This window comes from Dufourea novaeangliae, unplaced genomic scaffold (assembly GCF_001272555.1).
Source record: "Dufourea novaeangliae isolate 0120121106 unplaced genomic scaffold, ASM127255v1 scaffold36, whole genome shotgun sequence".
In the NCBI taxonomy this organism is placed as follows: domain Eukaryota; kingdom Metazoa; phylum Arthropoda; class Insecta; order Hymenoptera; family Halictidae; genus Dufourea; species Dufourea novaeangliae.
Genome location: NW_015373907.1, coordinates 141064 through 164441, shown reverse-complemented (window position 1 = coordinate 164441; position 23378 = coordinate 141064). Strand labels below are relative to the sequence as shown.

The 23378-nt window shown below is 37.2% G+C and overlaps 2 protein-coding genes across 2 annotated transcripts in view; one reads left to right on the top strand and one right to left on the bottom strand.

Annotated features, from left to right (window-relative positions):
- The first annotated feature begins 1039 nt into the window (after positions 1–1039).
- Positions 1040–1390, top strand: LOC107193870 (putative uncharacterized protein FLJ37770). Its single transcript, XM_015583402.1, has one exon. It carries the CDS (start codon positions 1040–1042, stop codon positions 1388–1390), a length of 351 nt encoding a protein of 116 aa, XP_015438888.1.
- A 7643-nt stretch (positions 1391–9033) lies between these two features.
- Positions 9034–23378, bottom strand: part of LOC107193869 (serine/threonine-protein kinase mig-15) — a 101340-nt gene continuing 86995 nt past the window's right edge. Inside the window, exons 16-19 of the mRNA XM_015583401.1 lie at positions 10967–11187; positions 10150–10467; positions 9572–9871; positions 9034–9487 (exon numbers count right to left, since the gene is read on the bottom strand). Of these exons, the coding sequence (XP_015438887.1) occupies positions 9404–9487; positions 9572–9871; positions 10150–10467; positions 10967–11187 (923 nt within the window). The 3' untranslated portion in view covers positions 9034–9403. The remainder of the gene's footprint in view (positions 9488–9571; positions 9872–10149; positions 10468–10966; positions 11188–23378) is intronic.

Sequence of the window (23378 nt, the reverse complement as noted above, 5' to 3'; positions counted from 1 at the left end):
CGTTCCCTGCTCTTCTAGATCAAGTCACTGGGAGGGGAGTGGATGTGGCGTCCCAGCCACGGCTTTCGACACCGCAAGCTAGCAGTCACTCTAACTTGCCGACGCAGCGCCTCCAGCCGCAATTACCATCCACCACGCGGCGTGCGAGTCCGCCGAGCGGACCGACGCGCCACCTGAGAAAACAGACGCACACACCACGCTTGGTTTTCTGATCTCTCTCTCATGCGACAACGTTTCAAGAGTCCACACGTGTAGCGCTCGGCAGTAGAACATTCGAATACCACGCGTATTTTTCTCGTCAATCAGTTACTTGTTGTAAACCCTGTTGTGTTAATAAATAAGGTGAAAATTGCATCCAATCGAGTCCGTTCATTTATAACTAGAATTCATTAATTCATTTCAGTTCACTTCGCGGCTCTCTAGTGCCTACCGAGTGTAATCGGATTTTCGTGAGACATTGTTAAGACTCTCAATAATAAACTGTTCCGGCCAAGCTCCGGTGTGTTTTTTCGCTGCAACACCACCTTCACTTCGTATCCTTTTCAGGATAGAACTAGCTACCCTAGGGCGGTCGGTTCAATCTAATGAACGACGCGGCCTGCGATAAACTCGCATCACAAACAATATCAAGTATTGGACTAAATTGGCCTTTGGGAGTTTGGCTGACAGGGAATGTTTTTGTTTTCATAAAGTTTAACTGTATAGTATTGTGAGAGTATACTGTAAAAATTTGAAAAGGAGATTCTTAAAGGTAAAGATTCTACAGCCATAAGTTGGAGGGACGGTCGGATCAGTTAGTGTATTTTCAGTACCAGGCAAAAAACGAAGAATACAGGGTGGCGCAAAAGTTCGGAGACATTTTTAAAATGCATTTTTCACCTTTCATTAATGACTTATCCAAAATTTTCTTCGGTTTTCTGAATTCATCATACAATTTTAGGTTAGAAAGTGCTTTTCAATTGTTTGTTTATATTTGGTTACCTTCCAAATGGATCGAAATAACAAGCGCGTTAGTATCATTGAGTTGCACAAATCGGGAATGAAGACTGCCGAGATTGTTAAAACGACTCGCTTCAAGAAATCTACGGTCTACGAGGCAGTGAAACGTTTCCAGGAGTTGGGAGGAACATCGGATCGTTCTAGATGTGGTCGTCCTACCACCGCAACAACACGGAACAATGTGAACAAGGTTAGGTGCAGGATCCGTCGCAATCCGGAACGTTCGATGCAAAAAATGGCAAAAGAGATCGAGATCAGCAAGGACAGCGTTCGTAGGATTGTTCAGAACAAGCTGAAGATGCGCAGTTACAAAATTGATCGGGCACACTTCCTCAATGATGATATGGAACGAAAAAACAACTGGAAAAAGCGCGTCGAATACTTCGGCTGATCGCCGGTGGTTGCCTCCAAAAAGTTATTTTTACTGACGAGAAGATTTTCACTATCGAGGATGCGCACAATCGTCAAAATCGCCGTCAGTTGCTCAAAAAAGGTCAGAAGAAGTCTGCTACTGCAAAAGTAGTTAGTCGCAGCCATTTTCCGGCATCAGTGATGGTATGGGCTGGTATTTGCGGAACTGAAAAGACGCCACTGATATTTATCGAAAGGAATGTCAAAATCAAAGCCCCCATCTATCAGCAAATTGTTCTTCGGGATGTTTTGGAGCCGTGGGCGACTGAACATTTCGGTGAAAACGGATTCACGTTGCAGCAAGACTGGGCTCCGGCTCATTCAGCACAGTCAACGATCGCAACGTGCAAGGAGTTGTTTCCTGGATTTTGGGGCAAAGACGTTTGGCCCTCAAATTCACCGGACTTGAACCCGATGGACTATTCCGTGTGCTTCATTTTGGAGCAAAAGATTTCCCGAACCCGATAGAAATCGGCAAATGACCTGAAGGTGGCTTTGAGGCGCGCGTGGGACGAAATTACCGTGAAACAGTGTATGACCATCGTCGGCAATTTCCGAAAACGCCTTCGAAAATGCATTGAGGTCAAAGGAGCCAATTTTGAACATCTATTGTAAATTTAATTGTTTAATGTTATTATTACTTATTTAATAAAAGTTATTAACCGGTTAAAGATATTGAATTTTAATTTATATGGCAGTTATATACTGCTAAAGTATTTTAAAAAAGTCTCCGAACTTTTGCGCCACCCTGTACACACACAAACCTGCTCTAGAAGATGTTCATCACATAATAAGACTAATATTTGAAAGTATGACTGAAGAGGAATTATTGAAACGATGTTTAGGGTGAAATATTTAAATGAATAACGAAAGATACAATTGTAGTTTGTGGCAGTTCACGCCTAAACATATTTTCAATGGTAGAAGTGTGATAGACATTGCCCCTGGGCGTCAATTTGTATTTTTAACGACTGATGCTCCACGTTAATGAAAATTTTGTTTGTAATGGGAGTCAATGCCTGTCCCTGTGTACTTCCTTACGCCAAGAAGTGCGACGAAGAGCGTATCAAGCAAGCAAGGCGGGTGAGTACTGCAGCGTCGAAAGAAGCTCGCACTCAAAAATAAAAAAAAGGAAAAATCGGACTTACAGCAGCAAATTCAGAAAGTCGAAGAAGTACTGTATGGAGCACGAATCGCTGATTAAATAGTATTGCCATGATTTTAACTTCGTATGTATAAGAATCTAAACAAAACTTTAAACCCGTTTTTCTCGAAACTTGTTTTTTTCGAATGGTGTGCACGATTTAGGAAAAACTATTTGACTGATTTCGACTTGATTCGTAATTACATTCTTTATGGTATGACTTACGGTGAATAGGTTTGGTTCTCGCAATTCTCTTTTATTTAGCTTTTTTGACGAAGGAAAATACCATAGTTCGGTCAATTTTTTTCAAACATACATCAATTATCGAATTTTCAATATTTTGTATTTATCGTAGGTCATACCAGAGCCATTCACATATATTTAAAGAAAAAGTTTGCATTTTTAATTTCAGATGACCGTATTTCCAGATTTTACGTACAGAACTTCGACCTCTGTTTTTCAAAACGTTACCTGCCTTGCGGTTTATTTAAGGCTACGTGGACAAAACCACCGAAAACAAATTTTTTTATTATTTTAAGATGTGTACTAATAAATACCAGCAAGAATTTTTAGTCTAAGTGTTATAGATTTCTTTTTTTTTAAATCCAGAAGAATACGGTATTTTCGCGCGTTTTTCACGAAAATGTACTCTTAACAAATTTCTGATTATTTTAACGCATTCTATTAACCAGTAGGTATAATTTCTACCAAAAGTTCACAAAACACTTTGTATTTTCTACTGACTGTTTTTCATTTTCACGAAATTTCGTCTTCTTTGTTGTTCTCCCTTGAAGTCTCAAACCTTTTACAATTTAACTAAGCATCTCTTAGCTTGACTCACATTTACCTGGCGAGGTAAAAATTAAGGGAAGAGATAGACTCCAAACCTTCTCAAAACGTAACTAATTAAGCAACACAAAAAATGAGACACAATTACCCACTGTATTATCCGACACACTTCATACGTATGTTATACTTTACATATTTAATTGAACAGTACATAGTACATACAGTTTTACAGTAAAAATGAATATTTTCAAAGTTATAAAGAATTTTTTGTTTCGGTTAAAGGGACGGACTTTCTCACTTCGGGAACTATTGTACCGTGTGGAAACAATGTATTACCTTATCAGTTCTTCTTTTCCTGGTTCCAGAAGGTTTTCTACAATTTTTATTGTTTCTTTTTTACAATTTTCTTCATTATATCCCTACTACACGATAGTTTCCGAAGCGAGAATGTCACTCGCTTCAACCGAAACAAAAAACTGAAATACTTCGAATATATATGAATTTTTCGACACATGTTTATTAAAACTTTTTTCATCATTTAGCGAGTATTATCTGCCCTAGAAGTTATGAACTCCTATTTTTCATCATCCTGTATTGGTATAAACGTTGATTAATGTACTATAGATCTGGAGGTATTAAAGTCAAAAGTTATACAGGGTTTATTTAAAGAAGTATTATTATTCTTGGAAGTGGTAGGAAAATGAACGCAGGTTATTTCGCAAAAGATTAGTTCGATCTGTGCATAAGCGGTTCAAATTTTTAGTAAGATCACGAGGATAGCCAACAAAGTATTAATTTACTATAAATCTGTTTGAATAAAATAATCAGTGATTCTGGGCCGATATATTTAAATAAACTATGTAGAATTTCTCAATAAAATACATTTCAATCCTAAGTATTTAAACGTTTATACTAAAGCAAAGTATAACCAGTATTAGCTGTCTTTAAAATTGATTAAGTGTATAAAATATTTTATACGTATGTAATAGACGAATACTTGTGTGGGTAACTGTATATCACTACTGCATAAAGTTACAGAAAATTTTCGTTTATAACAATCGTTAATTTATTCTCGTATTCTCTTTGTTCATATGATTACTCCCCTCGAAGTCAATATGTAAGGATAGCGTTGCTTGGCAGACCAACGCACTCGTCGAAATATACAGAAATGTCTTGATAAGTGTGAGCCGGCTTGCCTACGATAAGTGTGAAGTCGTCATCCCCACCACTGGGGAGGGGGACCGTGGAACCAGTCAAGCGAATAAGTTTTTGCACGGTGCTCCGCGGCGGCTTCCCTTTCACGAGCCGACGGCTGAACGAGGGGCACAAATGCAATGATGAAACTTTTTGTTTTTGGTTCTTTGTTAACGAAACTTTTATGAACATGTTCGTGAGAATTTTATGATTAAAATGATACCAAACACGATATAATTTGGACCATATTTACGTATGATTTATCAGAAGCGATAATGAACGAATATGAACTGCTAACACTTTCTATATGAGTAAATATGATCCAAAGTATGTCGTATTTGGTATCATTTTAATCAGAAAATTTTTACCAATATACTAGTAAAAGTTTCATTAACAACGAATTAAAAATAAAAAAGTTTCATCATTGCATTAGCGTTGTATCGCCGATACCCGGGAATGTAATCTTTCATTGGCCGAAACGGTACACACACAATTGGACTGTATGACGAAGAGGATGAACGAGACACATCGAGACCGAGTAAGATAACGCGAACCGCAGCGATTGCAATGTAACTATTGGCCGGTGGAAGCGTCGCAGGCGGGCTTACGTAGTCGAATCGAGTGGAAAGAGATGCTTTCCCTTTCTGTTTTTCACTCGCTTGTCCTTTTCTATGTCGGAACACAGAAAGGCAAGCGACCGAGGCTCGAGCTTCGAGCAAAAAACTGATTGAGGAGCTGACAACTGTCTACGCTCATCGGGATTGTGACTCCGCGGAACCGAGGCATTCACACTTATCAAGACATTTCTGTACTTGGGTTTAGTTATTGCAACCATACATTTCTAAAACTGAAAACTTTTTTAATATGCGTATATGGTATAAAATGCAATGGGACATCACGAAGAAATGACTGTCGCATCAATTACAAATTGTCTGTATATTTGACTTTACTAATAATAATGATAGTAGTAATCTTAATAATTATAATCATAATATACCGCATGATGATGGTCATAATGACATACGGGACAGCATATAAATCATAACAATAATGCAATCATAAACTACAGCAATAATAATTATTATAATATTAAGAAACCATCACTACCATCTTTGGGAAACAATTGTGCAAGACACGATCCAAGTAAAGAGAATGAATGGAACGTAAGATGTAAGCCAAAAAAGAGAAACCGAGAATTACGAAGAGAATATGAGAAGTTCTTGCACAAAAAAAATTAACTCGCGAATCTGTTTAAGGTAGTAATTAGTATTACTGTTTTATAATATTAGAACTCCTGTCATTCGTAAATAACCTTCCATACATGTAGCCCATTCGTCGAGAATTCTCCCTCTCGTTTATTCACACACGCGCGCGGCGCACTGAAGCTCACTCCTTGATCCACGCTGTCATCCTCGTGTTCAGCACAATAGAAATAGTTTTTTTTCTCATTCAAAAAAACAGTCTTTCGTTGCACCTGTTTCCTCTTGAACGTCCTCCTCTTTGAAACCTACTTGATACAAATATATTTTTATTGTGCCTCATCACACAAATTATGGCGAATAACCATTGCAAAATAACCGTCTTTGCTTTGGAAACGATTTTATAAATTTTCAAGTAGAAAGCTCGAAAATGCATGCTCACGAACGCACGAGCATGTATCACATACCCACGTCATGTATTTATATACAACTGAATAAATGGATGCACAAAATCACGTATTTATTTAAAAAAATCCGAAAATCGCTCTCGATAATATATTATTGCTATATAAATCCCATACTTCTTCCATTTGTTAATATCATTTGTAGTATTAGGTGTACAAATTAATTCGGTAACTTTCGTCGAACCTGTTACACTTCCCTTTTAAATTTGAATATTTTTCCGGTCGTTATGCGATATTCAAATGTCAACCCGAATCGTTTCCAAAATTACACATGCTTTGACGAAACACATGAAATTGTAGCAAACACGATGGCACCCGAAAAGCTTGTATAAAACACTTCATTCTTTTCTGTATGTCAATTAAAAATGAACACAACGCAAAACCATTATCTCCTTTTCGAGAGGGTATTCGTCAGTTGTCCCGCAAATGGGTCAGTCGCCTAAAATAATGAAAATTATTTCGAACCTTAAAACGGTGTTTGATTTGTTATGAGTAAACATTGATTTTTATGAGAAAAATGCCCCGAATTAATTTGTACGCCTAATAAAATGAAATGTACGTTGTGATTACAAAATTTTTATCCGAAGATTGCTCAAATTGCTTTCCACGCGTACCTTTCACGGTCGCACGAACTCTGGACACGAATTATATTCGTCTGTCGAATGTGATACAATAGTAGTTTGTATTTATTTTAAATGTACATCATACTGACACATATAGACTTTTAAAAAAATGTAATACAAATTCTATTACCATTACAATGCAAAATATCTGGAGAAATCTCGTTAGATTCCACATCGAACAGTTCAAACTAAGATCGGTTTTAGCCGAAAGTTCTGTGAAAACGTAAGTTTGTCGCTTAAACATAAATTACGTAACGATGTACATGTATATGGTGGTATTATATCGTTAAAGTATCAATCACTTGGAGCTCCGACAACCCTCATTCGAACACATTGTAATTTGTTCCTATGCTCTATTATAGTTACAAGTGTCGTAATTCAAATGTAATCAGTCATTAATGTCTATCAATCGACTGGAGTGTTCCATTGCGAATGAATTTCTTAAAGCTTCTTATACACAAAATTATAATTTCGCGAACGAATGATATATCAATTCGCGTACCAGCGAATGTATAAAAAGTAGGAAGAGGAAGACCATCCTTTTCCTGTGCGCATTGCCTTATTCAGTTACAAATTCTTTATAAAAGCCAAAGGCGCTTTCGCGATCGCCTATGTTAATCGTCAAGAATAAACGACGCCATGACTACACCAGTATAAGCATATATCGCAAAGTAGAGAGTGTAAAATAATTGTAGGATACTTATTTGTAGATACCTTAAAAATGAAAATGATATATTTTTTGTTCACCTTATCACTATACGTGTCAAAAAATGTTAATAAAAATCTATTGCAATAACGCATGATATCCGACACCAGACACTACATCGTCGTATCATCATCGCCATTATCTTGAATCGCAGGAATCAACATACATGTCGTTTTACTATTAAGAACTATACAAATAATAACATTAGTGGCTACTTCCCTTATCTTTAATTTTTTAGTTATACCACTTTTAGTTCACTGCTATTTCCTCAATGATCTGTCTTTAAAAAACAAACTTGTTCCACCGTTCAGAAGACTTTCCTGGCACAAACTTAGCGTGGCAATATACGTAATTCTAATTACAATTAACTGTATACATGAAGCAATTGCTTTTAAATAACACATTGAAATTACAACGAACTTGATAGAAAAGAAATATAGGTTTCAATTCAAGGTAATGTTAAAGAACATACTCTGTACACATGTCATTATTCTTGCTCTCATTCATGCGCGCGCGTCCTTCATTTCTTTCTTCATAGTTTCTTTTTCGGTGCAAAACACAAACATTCATTCACATAGCAATTTTGCTTGCGTATTTGCATATGAAGCTATCCAGACATTTTACGTAGTTTCAATTATCATAAAAAAGTTTAGCTACTTATTAAAAAGATATTTTGGAAGGTCTTCATGTTTATACAGATCAAAGCATCGATATTGCACAATTTCTTGCGACTACGACAATAGTATGGTATAATGATTCTGTTATTGACTAAATAATCTAGTGTCTACGTTTGGAAAAATTACTGTCTCGAATTCAAAACTTGAAATTGATACAACCCACCTGTAATTATTTTTATATGTTTGCCATTGAACGGTTCTTCTTAAAATTGACGGGCCTTCCATGGTATACGGTAATGTTTATTATGTTGTAAATACTGAAGTAACGGTGAAAATAATAATGAACCTTACAAAAGTGTAATTGAATTTTGTGCATACACTTCGTTCCTACTTACTTTCTTCTACGAAAAGGGACACTGGTATGAGGAAGGAACCATCTTTTCAAAAAATCTATGTGTTTCTTTTTCATATGCTAAGCCGTATTACGAAAGGTGTACGGTTAAGAAAGCACAGCAATTTCTTTACAAGAAAATTTACAAATGCTAGTGTCCCTTGAGTTCTCTGTAAAATTTGTCGAAGATTTTTCTGAGATTTGTCGTGGGTTTCATTCCTTTCGATTAATGTGCAATTACTCGAGTAAAACTGTTGATACTGATTGTAAGGATCTTGTTGTTCACAGAAATAATGATGGTTGTGATGGTGGTGGTATCGATGACGATGACGATGACGATGACGATGACGTTGTTGATACTGATTGTAAGGATCTTGTTGTTCACAGAAATAATGATGGTTGTGATGGTGGTGGTCTCGATGACGATGACGATGACGATGACGATGACGATGACGATGACGATGACGATGGTGATTATGGTGATTATGGTGATTATGGTGATGATGGTGATGATGGTGATGATGGTGATGATGGTGATGATGGTGATGTCGGGGTCGATGATGAAGACAATGACGGTGACGATGCCGATGCTGATGGCGATGCCGATGCCGGTGTCGATGATGGTGGTGATGATGACGATGATGACGATGATGACAACGACGATTATAATAAAAGTGAGAATAATATTGATCATTATGTTGCTGACTGTGTTGCAAACATTTCTTGTCTTCCATGGCGTTGCTTAATCTTGGTAGTGAAAAACGAGTTAACATGAATATCGAAAATGCACATCCTGATACATGTGGTAGATTTTGAGTCGTTATACGCGTTGATAATTTTAGGGCCAGATTTGGCCTCATTCGGGATCACCAGTTAGCCATGCCAGGTTTATTTAATGTCATGAAGTAAATCTGGCACGAACTTCCGCCTTTTGCTGACGAGAAAAATACCTGAAAAGGAAACCAAGATGGTGTATAAGAAAAAATACCCGCGCTAGAAAATATGCGACAAATTGTAACATGTTGCATACAAACCTTATCATTACGCTCGCAAAGGAACTTGAGCCGTTGAGCTTTCTTGTGCATGAATACACCATCGAGGTGTCCACTTTCTACGCTTCTAATTTCAATCGCCTTATTGCCCCAGCCCATAATTTGTCCTGTCCCTATGTAGGCTACACTCGTGGGCATTTCACCCCACTGAAGAACCATCGTTTTGGAAACTCTACCGTATGTGTTTACATATACACCTTCGTTATCGTAACACAACAGTAGCTGCATGCCATTACTATTAGGTAATGCGACAATGCAGTGTGGACAAATTGGTCCTTGAGTCTGCAATAAAAAAATATTGGTTCATACTAATATTTAAATTTCTATTGGCTTAATACCTTTCAGAAAATATAGTTAGACCATGAAAGAGTAAACAAAGACTTTTTGAATATTAAATATTTAAGTGTCTGAATTTTAATTAAATATGGTTAAACATAAAATTTCACTTAATGCACACGAGAATAAACGCAACCAGTTAGGTAGTAATTCGAAGGTCGTTACATATAAAATTTCCGTTATTTTTTGTTTTTAGGTAAAATTAAACAATTAATCGTTCTTACGTGTTTTGGCAAATAAATATCGTAAACTGTAGCGGAATCTAAGTCAACGGCATGAAAACCATCAGCGCTGCCATAAATAACTTTGAGTCTTGTGCCTTCCTCTATGGTAAGGTCGACAAGAAGCGGCCTATGCGCGAGTTCGCCAAACGATTTGAATGCCATGAATTTATGATAAGGCTTCGGCGCCCAAGCATAAATCTCAATGGAATCCTTCAGCGCGATAACGAGGAACTTTATTCTCTCGTATTTGACTATTTTGAAATGCACCGCCCCTTGAAGATCACCTACGTTGATCCAGCCATTGCGTCGTTCCACTTGCTGAAAAACAACAAACTTATTACATATATGTATTATTAGATGATGGAAAACGATCGTGCGGCTTTCTAGTACAAACTTCAGGCGATTATAACTTTCTTAACACACTGGTGGTCAGAAATGAAGATAGCTCGTTTTTGGGCGCGTGCATTATTTATTTATCACTTTCTACGTACCGGTATTTTCGTTAAACTCGAATATTACTGGCTTTGTTACAGAGGACACTTTCAGTTTGGTGTCTGAGTTCAATGGACAAATAAATACATCAAATTTTAGCAAAACTTTATCGACCCCTAATGTGTTATAAATATAATTATATTCAATCTCGTAATACTGTATAATGTCCTACAACTCTTTTTTTAACTATCAATCAACCTTCATTCGTTATTTACGGATTCCATTATTAAAAAATAATATAAATTTCGATGCAATGAAAACATTCATGAAATATAAAAGAAATGCACAAAAACTATAATATATTTTTAAAGAACACAAAGCTTACGTCGCTGTGTCCATCGGTTCGTAAAATCTTACTCTTCAGCCAGGACAGATAATATACTCGTACTCGATTCTTCTTCCCACTAATTGTAACCAAAATATTTTGACCCTCGAGGACCTCCATTTGTTGAAATCGTCTTCTGCTGATCAACTGGTATACTTTACCCTGACCACTTCTATCTAGCAGCATAAGGCCATTCTCGGTGCCAATTAGTAGATTTACTCCTGTGAAGATTTAAATACATGAAGAAATTACACCATGTGAAATATGTGCAAAAAGAATAAAGTTTTGTGACCCATACTTCAAAAGCTTTAAAAATTAGAAGAAGAAAAATACATTAATATTTTCTATGGTGCATGGTGATTGGGTGCTGTAAACGAACGGAAATAAAAAAGCATAATTGTCAAACTCATTGTCAAAACAAAGCCTTAACTTAAAGTAATAAAATTTAACCTAACAGTAATGATTTTTTCTTTTTTAACAACGCGTTAATGTGGCAGTTTTCACAATATGTGTATATTTTATTAGTTAGAAGCACTCTTTTAAATTAATATAAAACAAAACATCGTTTACTGCAAAAGTCCAACATTACTTTTCGGTCAACCCAACATAACATGTGACTGCCTGTATACAGGGTGTCCTAAAAAGATGGGACAATCCGCAATATAGATATTTCTCGTTCTAATACAATCTGAAGCATCAATTCCGAGATATGAGCAGTTAAACGAACTCGATTTAGCATTTAACGATCAGCTGAGCGGTGGGCCACACGCCTGGGGTACGCGCCGACACAGTCAAGAAGCAACGACCAGTGTCTGCGCGTACGTTTGAGTTCGTTTAACTTTTAACTGTTAATATGTATCAAGGCAGTTGTCACACGTTGGCCGATCTGATTAGTTACTGCGCGACCACGCAGTGCTTCCCGATACGTTGAAACGTTCAGCCGAATCGTCCGAAATCGGTGCTCCATGACCACAGTCGAACGTCAGCTGCGGAGGCTCAATCGACATTCACGAGTGGTGGAAATAATGTTCCTTTCAGCTAGTTGCGCGCATGGGGGTCTCGAGTTTCGAGCAATTAAAGGGTCTTTGCTGTATCTCGGAAGCGAAGCTACAGATTACGAAATGACAAAGCACTTTTTGATTTGTATTTGCATGAGGAATGTCCATGTTGCGGATCGTCCTATCTTTTTGGGATACCCTTATATCTGTACCCCAGAGCCAGAGTGTATTATAATGTATTAAGTCACACTTATCGAACTCTAGAGGCGGGCAAATCAAAAGTGCAAAAACCTTGTAACTTCGGAACCGTTTGGTAAGAATTCAACGGGAAACACTCGTTACCTTCGAATTATCGACTGTACTCAAGCGGGTATTCCCATTCAGGTCCGTCAATTTTAGACGATTTATAAGATGGAAAGTGCTGAGGTTATTGTAGGTCAAGGGTTTTAAAATTTTTTATACATGTTTGGTTATATTTCAAGATAATACACTATAATTTTTATGCAATTATCTTTATGTTATTTAAATTATTGTATGATTCCCGCAGTATCTCAGTTTTCATGGCTGCTACGATTTAAATTATTGTATCGAACTGGAAAAGAATCCAGAATGATCTTAATCTACATAAAAGTGGTTATTTTGTGCTTTAGAATTATATCAATACTGACTATAGTTTTTCTTTTGTTGTTGGAAAAAGTTTAAATTTTACTGGATTTCTGCTTTATACGCCTGCCATTATGTTAAAAAATTCTTTTTCTATACCATTCTAATTCACAAGATAACCACTTTCATATAGATTAAGATCATCCTTGATTTTTTTTCAGTTCCATACAATAATTTAAATCGTGGCAGCCATAAAAACTGATATATTGCGGGAATCATACAAGAATTTAAATAATAACACATTTGTTAATATAAATTGTTATATTAAATAATAACACACTTGCATAAAAATTATACTGTCTTATCTTGAAATATAACCAAACATGCGTACAAACTTTTAAAATCTGCGACCTATAATAACCTAAGCACTTTTCATCTCATAACTCGTCTAAAATTGACGGCTCTGAATGAGAAAACCCCTTAAGAAACAAGTCTCGATATGTATTGGGTCATTAACACTAGGTTTACGGGCACTTATCGTGTAGGTATCTCCACGGCACGCATCAACGAACCCGCAGATTTTCTTGAAAAAACAACTTACTTTATATAATACACAATTTATGATCTCTGAAATTAATGCATAGCTATAGAGATAGGTATACCACATAGAGAATTTCGAGGTTAGAAAGCATTCGAAATGCGTCAAAATGACGCGTCCCGTAAACCTAGTGTTAAGGGGGGATACTCCGTGGACCGTGACCTGTTTTATAACTTAAACATCATCTATGCCTAATAAACAAAATGAATCAACTTAAAACATACAAAATCAAAGAAGTATACATATCGGGCTTTAACTAATTTTTTTACAAAATTGGTCACGCTATTTGTTAATATCTCGTACAGGTACCCCAAATTAAAAAAAAGTTCATCGCTCTACGTCAATTGGTTGTAGAGAAAACCTGAAACTTTACAAGAACTTCGACGTTTCCTTGGCACAATTAATTTTTACCGTCGATTTATTAAAGATGCAGCTGCAACTCAAACACCACTAAACGCTCTACTAATTGGTGCAAAGAAGAAAGATAAAAGACCAATAGAATGGAATCCTAATGCATTGAACACCATCGAACTTTGTAAATCACAACTAGCAGATGCAACTTTACTCGCACATACTGCTGACAACGTTTCTTTATAAATTCGGTCAAGAAGGTAACTGGTCACCTCTAAGATTTTACTCTAAAAAATTAAACGATGCTCAAAAAAAGTATAGCACTTATGATCGAGAATTATTAGCGATCTACAGTGCTGTAAAATTTTTCAAACATTTGATAGAAGGACCTCAATTACTAATTCGAACTGACCATAAACCTTTAAGATTTGCATTCAACCACAAATCATCAAAAGCTACACCTCGACAATTTAGACATATTACTAATTCGAACTGACCATAAACCTTTAAGATTTGCATTCAACCACAAATCATCAAAAGCTTCACCTCGACAATTTAGACATCTCGCCTCGATTTTATAAGTCAATTTATAACTAACATCGTTCATATTAATGGCACTGACAATTTTATTGCTGATACTCTTTCACAAGTAGAAGCTGTCGAAATGCCAGCAATAGTTACTACAAAAGAACTCGTACAAGAACACACGGACGAGGAATTAAAAAATTTATTGAAAAAAACCGACACTTCACTCAAGCTTCGAGAACTTCGGTTTGACAACACGGACACTATACTACACTGTGACATCTCAGGTAATAATGTTCGTCCTAATGTACCATCTAGATTAAGAAAGAAAATTTTCTACAATGTCCATAATCTATCGCATCCAAGCGGAAAAACATCATTGAAGATTATTTTGAAACAATTTGTTTGGCCATTAATTAAAAAAGATATTAAAAATTGGGCACGGTCATGTTTTCAATGTCAAAGAAGCAAAGTTTACAGACATGTTAAAAATATTCCAGCTCACATTCCAATCCCAAATTCACGTTTTGAACATGTACACCTAGATATAGTAGGTCCTCTTCCGTTGTCTAAAGGTTTCAGATATTGTGTCACAATTATAGATCTATTTACTCGTTGGCCTGAGGCTATTCCAGTTTCAGAAATTTCAGCTGATACGATTGCTGCAATTTTCTTCGACAACTGGATTTTCAGACTTGGAGCCTCGGCAACGATAATTACGGATAGAGATAGCCAATTCGATTCACAGCTCTTTCAGAGTCTCTGTAACCTCATAGGAGCAAAACGAATTCGTACTACAGCGTATCATCCTGCATCCAATGAAAACAGAACGATGGCACAGGTCATTAAAAAATGCCATAATTTGTCATGCAACGAATGATTGGGTTAGTATCCTTTCAATTGTTTTACTCGGACTTAGAACATCTTTTAAAGAAAATTTAAAAACTACTGCAGCAGAACTCATATGTGGAACAACCCTTAAAATTCATGGTTAATTTTTTTACGATTCCAAATTTTACAGCCTATTCCGACTAAACATCACTCGAAGAAAAAACCATTCCGATACAATTACTTATCGAAATGTTCTCACGTATTCTTAAGAGTTAATGCCTGTAAAAAACCTCTAGATGCACCTTATGAAGGACCATATGAGATTATTAATAGGAATTCAGACGGCGTATTTACAATAAAAATCAAAGGACAACTGTAAGAAAATGACCGAATAAGAAGGTGGAATTGGTATTTCTGTGCGAAGAAGGTCACGCACGTAGCATGCACTGGTAGTCAAAGCAGACCGACGAGTGTTGTTATGACTGGGACCGACAACGATGACCCTACCTATGTAGGTCACTCTGAAAGTCACCGTCGGGTAACGATCGAAAAACGAATAGACAGGCACACTTTGTCGTTGGTCGTCGGCTATGACGGTCATAAACCAGCTCTCGGTTCTTAGGCAGGATTATCGATATACATATACGTATGAATGTATTATTCTTCTTACAATAAAGAGACGGTAAAATCGCAGCCTTTCACGTATAACATTTTTATTTTTCTTTAACACAACCATATACAGTTTCCACAGAGATTAAAACCAGCTTATTTTGAATTAATGTAGGATAATTTTATATATGTGTGTGATATTGGTCGTTTTGTATTCATTGCAAACGTCGCACAGTGTAACGAAATAGGGAAATATCGATCAAAATTAATCACTCGTTTTTCTTCACGTATAAACTTATCCTTCTTTTTTGATGCACGTATATACCCGTATTCTAGTTATCTTTACAATTAATTTTTTATAAATGAAGTTTATTACAATTTTTTTTTTATACATAGCATGGTTTTATTTTTAATCATTTTAAATCGCTTTTATATATGTATATCGGAATAATTTGTGGTTAAATACAAAAATTGGGACTATTTTATAAGTATACAAATGAAAAATTGTTATAAATATTTACTAATTTTATTGTGGGTTAACATAAAATATTGTTATTATGAAATAAAATTTAACGAGGTAAATAAAACAGTATGTAGAAAAAAGATTAAGAGCCAATCATGGTTTACAGCTTTAAATTTTTGCAATTTCCTGCAAGATTTTTCCCATCTTCTATTTAAATCTATGTAAATACATGCAGCAAGTTTGGAAACAGATTCTTTACAGTCATCCTTCAATAAAAACTTTGTACAAATCTGGTTTATCAAAACATAAACTTTTACGGACTTGTACACAACACGCCAGACTTCAAAACATTAGCTGTACGTGAATGTATCTAAAAACACAAGAAAAAACTTATTTGCGCGAAAAAAAGAATAATATAGAATTAAAGTATACACAATTTAAGGTCATTATACAAAAAAAACTGGAAATACATTTTTTGACATATTTAAAGAAAACCTTAATCAAAAATCCATTACGAAATATACCCATATCTTCTATAATTAAGGCACTATTCTATTGATTGATATTATAAACAAAAAACTTTAATTACAAATGAACTGGAATATATAAAACAGGAAAATGTATGTGAAATTATTTTCCGACTACGTTTTCCGTCTCCATGTAACTATTGACGATTGCAACATTTAATTGTTTTTTAATATATTCATAGCGGACAGAAGTGTGGCCAACAATTTTTCATAGAAAAAAGTTCCCTAAAAAACATTTTTTTTTTTTTAATTTTGAACGGGGATCGTTAGACTGTGCGTCGTGTCGTTTTGTGTTCATTGCCGCCGTGAAGAGTTGAGTTGTTTATAACAAGAGGTAGTTTGTTGCATGTGCGAGAGAGAGTGAGAGAGGATAATTTGGTTGTGAGTACGAGAGAAAAGAGAATGGATTATGTCAATGCCGATCGTATTTTTAGTAGAGTTTTTTTAGCAAAAGAGACGGACGGTATAGAAAGCACGGACGGCATAATTTTGACGAAATAAATCTCTGATCCTACAAATTTGGGGGCTCGTCCGGGATCGAGAGTATCAAGAATCAGAGACAGGATTATCGGATTATCAGTGCATGTAGAAGACGAGTGAGACAATTATGAATACGTGAATATTTATGTGACGATACGTGACGTAATTTGTGAAGCGACGATGGCTAATCTAGATATGAACACAAGATCGACGTAAACTGCGGCAGTTGAATCTTCTTCGACGAGAAAGGGCGTTTATGGAGCGAGAATTAGAGATGATGCGACGTGAATTTGCGTCAGAACGAGATGCGTGATGTTTTTTCCAAACACATTCGATAACAGAAAATGTACGTGGAAGGATAGGTCTGAATATATCAGAACGATTGAAAACAAATGACATTCGTACATATCGTAAAAAGACGGTACTTCAGGCATATTTGAAAAAAATTTGGTTATGATACGTTAATTTTTGTCAGTTTTATACGCCTTTGAATATGGAAGAAAACAAAGTGCATTTTAGGCATTTAATGCTTTTCTTTTACCGGAAAGGCAAAAATGCCACACAAGCGGCAAACAAGATATGCGCTGTTTATGGCGAAGGTGCTGTAGCTGAAAGAACTATGCGGAAGTGGTTTGCTAGGTTTAAAGCTGGTGATTTCAACCTTAAAGATCAAGAACGCTCGGGTAGGCCTTCCACCACAGATGAAGATCAGATAAAACACTGATCGAGAATAACCCACGCTATACGACACGTAAATTAGCAGAAACGTTAAATATGTCAAAATCCACAATCCACGAACATTTTGTGAAGCTTGGCTACATAAACCGTTTTGATGTATGGGTTCCTCACGATTTAACGGAGAAAAATCTGATGGATCGCATTTCCATTTGCGACTCGCTCTATAAACGCAACGAGGAGACACCATTTTTGAAGCAAGTAGTGACGGGGGATGAAAAATGGATCATTTATAATAATGTTGAGCGAAAAAGATCTTGGGGAAAGCGGATTGAACCACCTTTAACCACCCCAAAAACCGGTCGGTCTTCATCCAAAGAAGGTCATGCTCTGTTTCTGGTGGGATTGGAAAGGGATCCTGTATTATGAGCTTTTACCAAACAACGAGACGATAAATTCAGAGAAGTATTGTTCCCAATTAGACGAATTAAAGACAGCAACTGGACAAAAACGTACAGAAATAGCGAATCGAAAGGGCGTCGTGTTTTATCAGGACAATGCGCGGCCTCATGTGTCTTTGATAACTCGACAAAAGTTGTTGGAGCTCGGTTGGGATGTTCTACCCCATCCACCATATTCACCAGACCTCGCGCCCTCTGATTTCCACCTATTTCGATCATTACAAAATTCCCCTAATGGAAAAAACTTCAACTCTTTGGTCGAGATAAAAAATCACGTAGAAAAGTTTTTCGCTGAAAAACCTGAGAGATTCTGGAAGGGCGGAGTTTTCAAGTTACCTGAAAGATGGAGAAAGGTTGTAGAACAGAATGGCACCTATATAATTTAATAAATGTATACTAAAATTTAAATCTTCTGCGTTTCAATTTTCCTTCAAAATCGGCACGAACTTTCCGGACAACCCAATACTTAGTTATTTTTATGGTAAATCAGAGAATTATCCGAGTTGGTCGAAACAAGTAAAAGTTCTCCAAATTGCTTACCATTTAGAAGAGGATGAGATGAAAGTCTTAATAGGAATGCAATTACGGGGAAAGACACGAGACTGAATGCAGTCGGGGTCCGAATTTATCCAATTGAATGTGGATGATTTATTAATGAAATTCGAGAATATGTTTCATCATCGGCCGAGCAAGATTCTTCTGCGCAAACAATTTGAAGATCGTGTGTGGAAGAAGAATGAGTCTTTTGAAGATTATTTTCATGATAAAGTTATAAAATCGAATCGTGTACCCATTGATGACGAGACTGAATTAGTCGAATACATTGTCGAGGGTATATCTGACCAATCGTTAAGGGTGCATGCAAAGATTCATCGTTTCAATACTCCGGAAATGTTGTTACGAGCTTTTGAACAATTGATGCTTTCTTCGGTGGATTACGCAGGCATTACACGCGTGAGACAACAGAGAAGTGCGACTAGACAGAGGAGTATTCAGGAAGGAAGTGAGGATGTGCTACAATTGTAATGAGGCAGGTCATATCAGCGCGGATTGTCCGTTGAAGTTCCGAGGTCTGAAGTGTTTCCGATGTGGACAGCATGGGCACATCGCACCAACATGTCCGAAACGAGATGAGGTGGAGAAAACTGTGAAAATGGTAATACAATCGCCTACAATGAAGTCTTGCAAAATGGTAAGGTTGAATGGTATTAATATTATGACCATCATAGATGAGGGCGTCATGTTATGTGAAAGTGGAGGCGCCTCGTCTACGAAATAGTGAAACAATTTTTGCGGGTGTCGGATCGAGTGGTCATAAAACGTTGGGTAAATTTTCGGCAAATGTTATCATCGATGAAAACTTATACGAAATTGATGTTTATGTAGTTTCAGATCTTTTGTTGAAACACGATCTCCTTGTGGGAACTGATTTCCTAAATAAAGTTAAATTAATTAAAATAGGAGGAGAAATATTAATTACTAAAATGTGGGAGGAGGTCGTTGTTGATAGTGGTATCAGTGACAACAGACCATCAATATTTCGTATCGAATGTGAACGTGATGACGTAGATGTTGCGCATATTGATAATGAAGCGATTAGAGAGACAGTTCGAAATATAATTTCCAATTATGTTCCAAAAAAGACTCGTGAGGTAAATGTGAAAATGAGTATCGTTTTGAAAGATGAAGAACCCGTGTATCAGAGAGCGCGACGTTTAGCACCGGCTGAGTGAGTAGTGCAAAGAGATGCAGTAAATGTTCAATTACGAGAATGGTTACAGAATTATCGGAGAGACAGGAACCGTCGCTCTCTGAATATGCGAGTCCTATCGTACTGGTTAAAAAGAAAGATGTTTCTATACGTCTTTGCGTAGATTATAGAAAATTACCTCAAAAAATTGTAAGAGACCGCTATCCCTTACTACTCGTAGAAGACCAATTAGATGCGTTGCAGGGTGCGAGAATATTCAGTACGCTTCATTTGAGGAATGGATTTTTTCATAAGTGAAAATAGTCGCAAATTCACCTCATTTATTGTACCTGACAGGCAGTATGAATTCTTACGTGTACCTTTTGATTTATGTAATTCTCCAGCGGTTTTTGTAAGATTTATTAGTGCCATATTTAAAGATCTTTTGCATAAAAAGATCATTTTGGCTTATATGGAGGATCTTATTATACCATCGAGCGATGTCGAAAGTGAAATCCGGAATCTTGAGTTGATGGTGTCAGTAGCTAGGGATCATGGTTTAGAGATAAATTGGAAAAAATGCTCGTGGTTGCAGAACAGAGTTGATTTTCTCGGGTATATTATAGAAAATGGTACTGTTCAGCCGACCGAGCACACCACAATGGCTGTTATGAAATTTCCGGTTCCGAAGACGGTGAAACAAGTTCAAAGTTTCCTGGGCTTGACTGGGTATTTTCGTAAGTTTATTGAAAATTATTCTTTGATTGCAAGACCATTGACAGATTTATTACGGGCGTGTGGCACTTTCGAACTCGATTGTAAAGCGATTGGTGCATTCGAGCTGTTAAAGTCAAAATTAGTCGAGAAACCGATCTTAAGATTATATAAGGTAGATGCTGAAACCAAATTGCTGAGTATGACTCACTCGTTGAAAATAAAACATGGGAATTAATGGACAGACCAAGAGATGCAAAAATCCTTACAAGCAAGTGGGTGTACAAAATAAAATACAATCAAGACGGCACAATTAACAAATTCAAAGCTAGATTAGTAGCCAGAGGAAATGAGCAGAAGAAGGGCATAGACTTCGATGAGGTGTTTGCTTCAGTTGCACCACACGATTCGATACGTACGCTCTTGGCCAGTGCCGTACAATATAAAATGCACGTGCACCACATGAATGTAATACAAGTAACTGCTGGATGTTCAAGGAAAATTAACAGACACTATCTACATGTATAAGCCAGAAATGTTCGAAATACAAGGACGAGAACACAAAGTATGCAAGTTCAAGAAACCGATTTATGAATTAAAACAAGCTGGACGCGAATGGTACCAGACTTTAAGTGAGTATTTGCTCAACATCGGTCTGCGAAAATCACGAGGAGAGCGAGGATATGGAAAGCATTCCATATCGTGAATAACAGGTACTAAAACTTTATTATCAAAATGAGTGTTCGTTAGTGCAAACGTTGCGCGCGTTGCGCCCATTTTACGGCAGACGTGGTGGCCCTTCAAAGTCGACTCTCCAACGTTTGGTGGCCAAATTCGAGACGACCGGTTCGGTAAACAATCAGCCAACACCCGTACGTCAAAGGAACGCCAGATCGGCCAAGAACATCGCCACTGTCCGTGAAAGTGTGCAGGAGAACCCGAGGCAGTCAATTCCTCGCTGTGCACAAGAACTTGGCCTTTCGTAGACTTCAACTTAGCGAATTTTGTGTCGGGACTTGGGCCTGCACCCGTACAAGATCCAACTGACCCAGGAGCTCAAAGTTAATGACCATAGTCAACGCTGTTTGTTCGCTGACTGGGCTTCGGAGCGTTTGGAAGAGGACCCCATTTTTGGCCGAAAAATCATCTTTAGCGACGAGGCGCATTTTTGGGTGCATGGCTATGTTAACAAGCAAAATTGCCGTATATGGGACGACGCCAACCCACACGAGGTTCACCAGGTGGCAATGCATCTACAAAAAGTTACTGTTTGTTGCGGATTTTGGGCCGGCGGCGTCGTTGGTCCGTATTTTTTCCAAAACGACGTTGGTGAGGCTATCACTGTCAATGGCGAGCGCTACAGATCGATGATAACCAATTTCTTTTGGCCCGAGTTGAACGACATGGACGTGGACGAGCTATGGTTCCAGCAGGACGGCGCTACGAGCCACACAGCGAACGCCACGATGGACATTCTGCATGAACGATTTGAGGGTATGGTTATCTCTCGCGGAGGTGACGTGAATTGGCCACCAAGATCGTGCGATTTGACCCCGCTAGACTTTTTCTTGTGGGGTTTTCTGAAGTCGCAGGTCTATGCCAATAAGCCGGAATCGACCGATGCCCTCAAAGTCAACATAACCTAGGCCATCGGTCAGCCGGATCTATGCGGCAGTCATTGAAAATTGGACCTCTCGGATCCGTGCCACCGTGCGAAGCCGCGGCGGACATTTGAACGACGTCATATTTCATACATAATGGCATACATGGGACTTTTAAATAAAAAAAAATTTCGTTAATACCTCACACACAGCTTGTTTTATTCCATTTCAACATCGACACGCCCTTATTGGAAAACCCTGTACTAGAGAATTACAAGAGAATGGTGAGATTGAAGTGAAGTTTATAAACTCTGGCGAAATGATTGCGGACGTATTAACGAAGTCGTTGCCAAAAACAAAATTATATGTATGTGTAGATTTGATGGGTTTAAGAAAATGATTGTATTGTAGGTATGAACTCTGAAGATATGTTAGGGCAATATATCATGTGATTAAAGAATATTAAGTTAAGCGAGCATCTGGAACGGGGGAATGTCAGGAATGGCATTCGAAATGCCCGCCTGAACGAGCGCATGTGCGAACGAATTTACTTTGTACGTGGGTTTGCCCATGTGCGCCCCAGTTGTTGGAAGTAATCGGAACGGCGAACAAACAAGTAGATATTTAGGCGTGCGTGTTATAAACCTTATTGTAGAATAGTACGCCATTATAATATATATTAAAAGATTATCGTATATTAACAATAAAGAGAAAACAATTGTAAATAATAAAAAATTATTAAATATTGTTAATAAAATTATATTTCCGCTACAGACCCAGGTATCGATTATGTGTTTTTCCTAGCGCTCGATTTTTTACATCGGCGCTTCGATCGATTCGTAGTTGGCCCCGGAGTCAACCCCCGTAAGTATGGAACTCGACAAATGTCAAAACGCAAACTTTGTCATTTATTATTTCTCTTTTGGTGCCAAATTTCAGTATTAGGTGAGGTTAATTCGAAAGATGCATCTCTTCCTAAGTCATATTTGCCTGTTAAAATATCCTTATTAGTTTTATCGATTGATCCATTTTTGTAAAACTATGGAAAAGTAAAAAATTCGTGTGGTTTATGAATATGAGCTCCACTGTGGAACCAGAACGTCGGAGACAGTCCGTAATGTCAACGATGTATCTGATGAAGGATCCAACTACTAAAGCCAGGATGAACAATTCAAAAAATTCAAATAGGAATTTCAACCTCAGAAATGAGTCACGTGTTGAAGCATAGTTGACGGTGAATAATAATCACCTGAGGGTCGTAGTAAAATCCAATCCATCTCAAAATA

Coding starts and splice junctions, on each gene's coding strand:
- LOC107193870 (XM_015583402.1), top strand. CDS start 1,040: ATGAAGACTGCCGAGATTGTTAAAACGACTCGCTTCAAGAAATCTACG.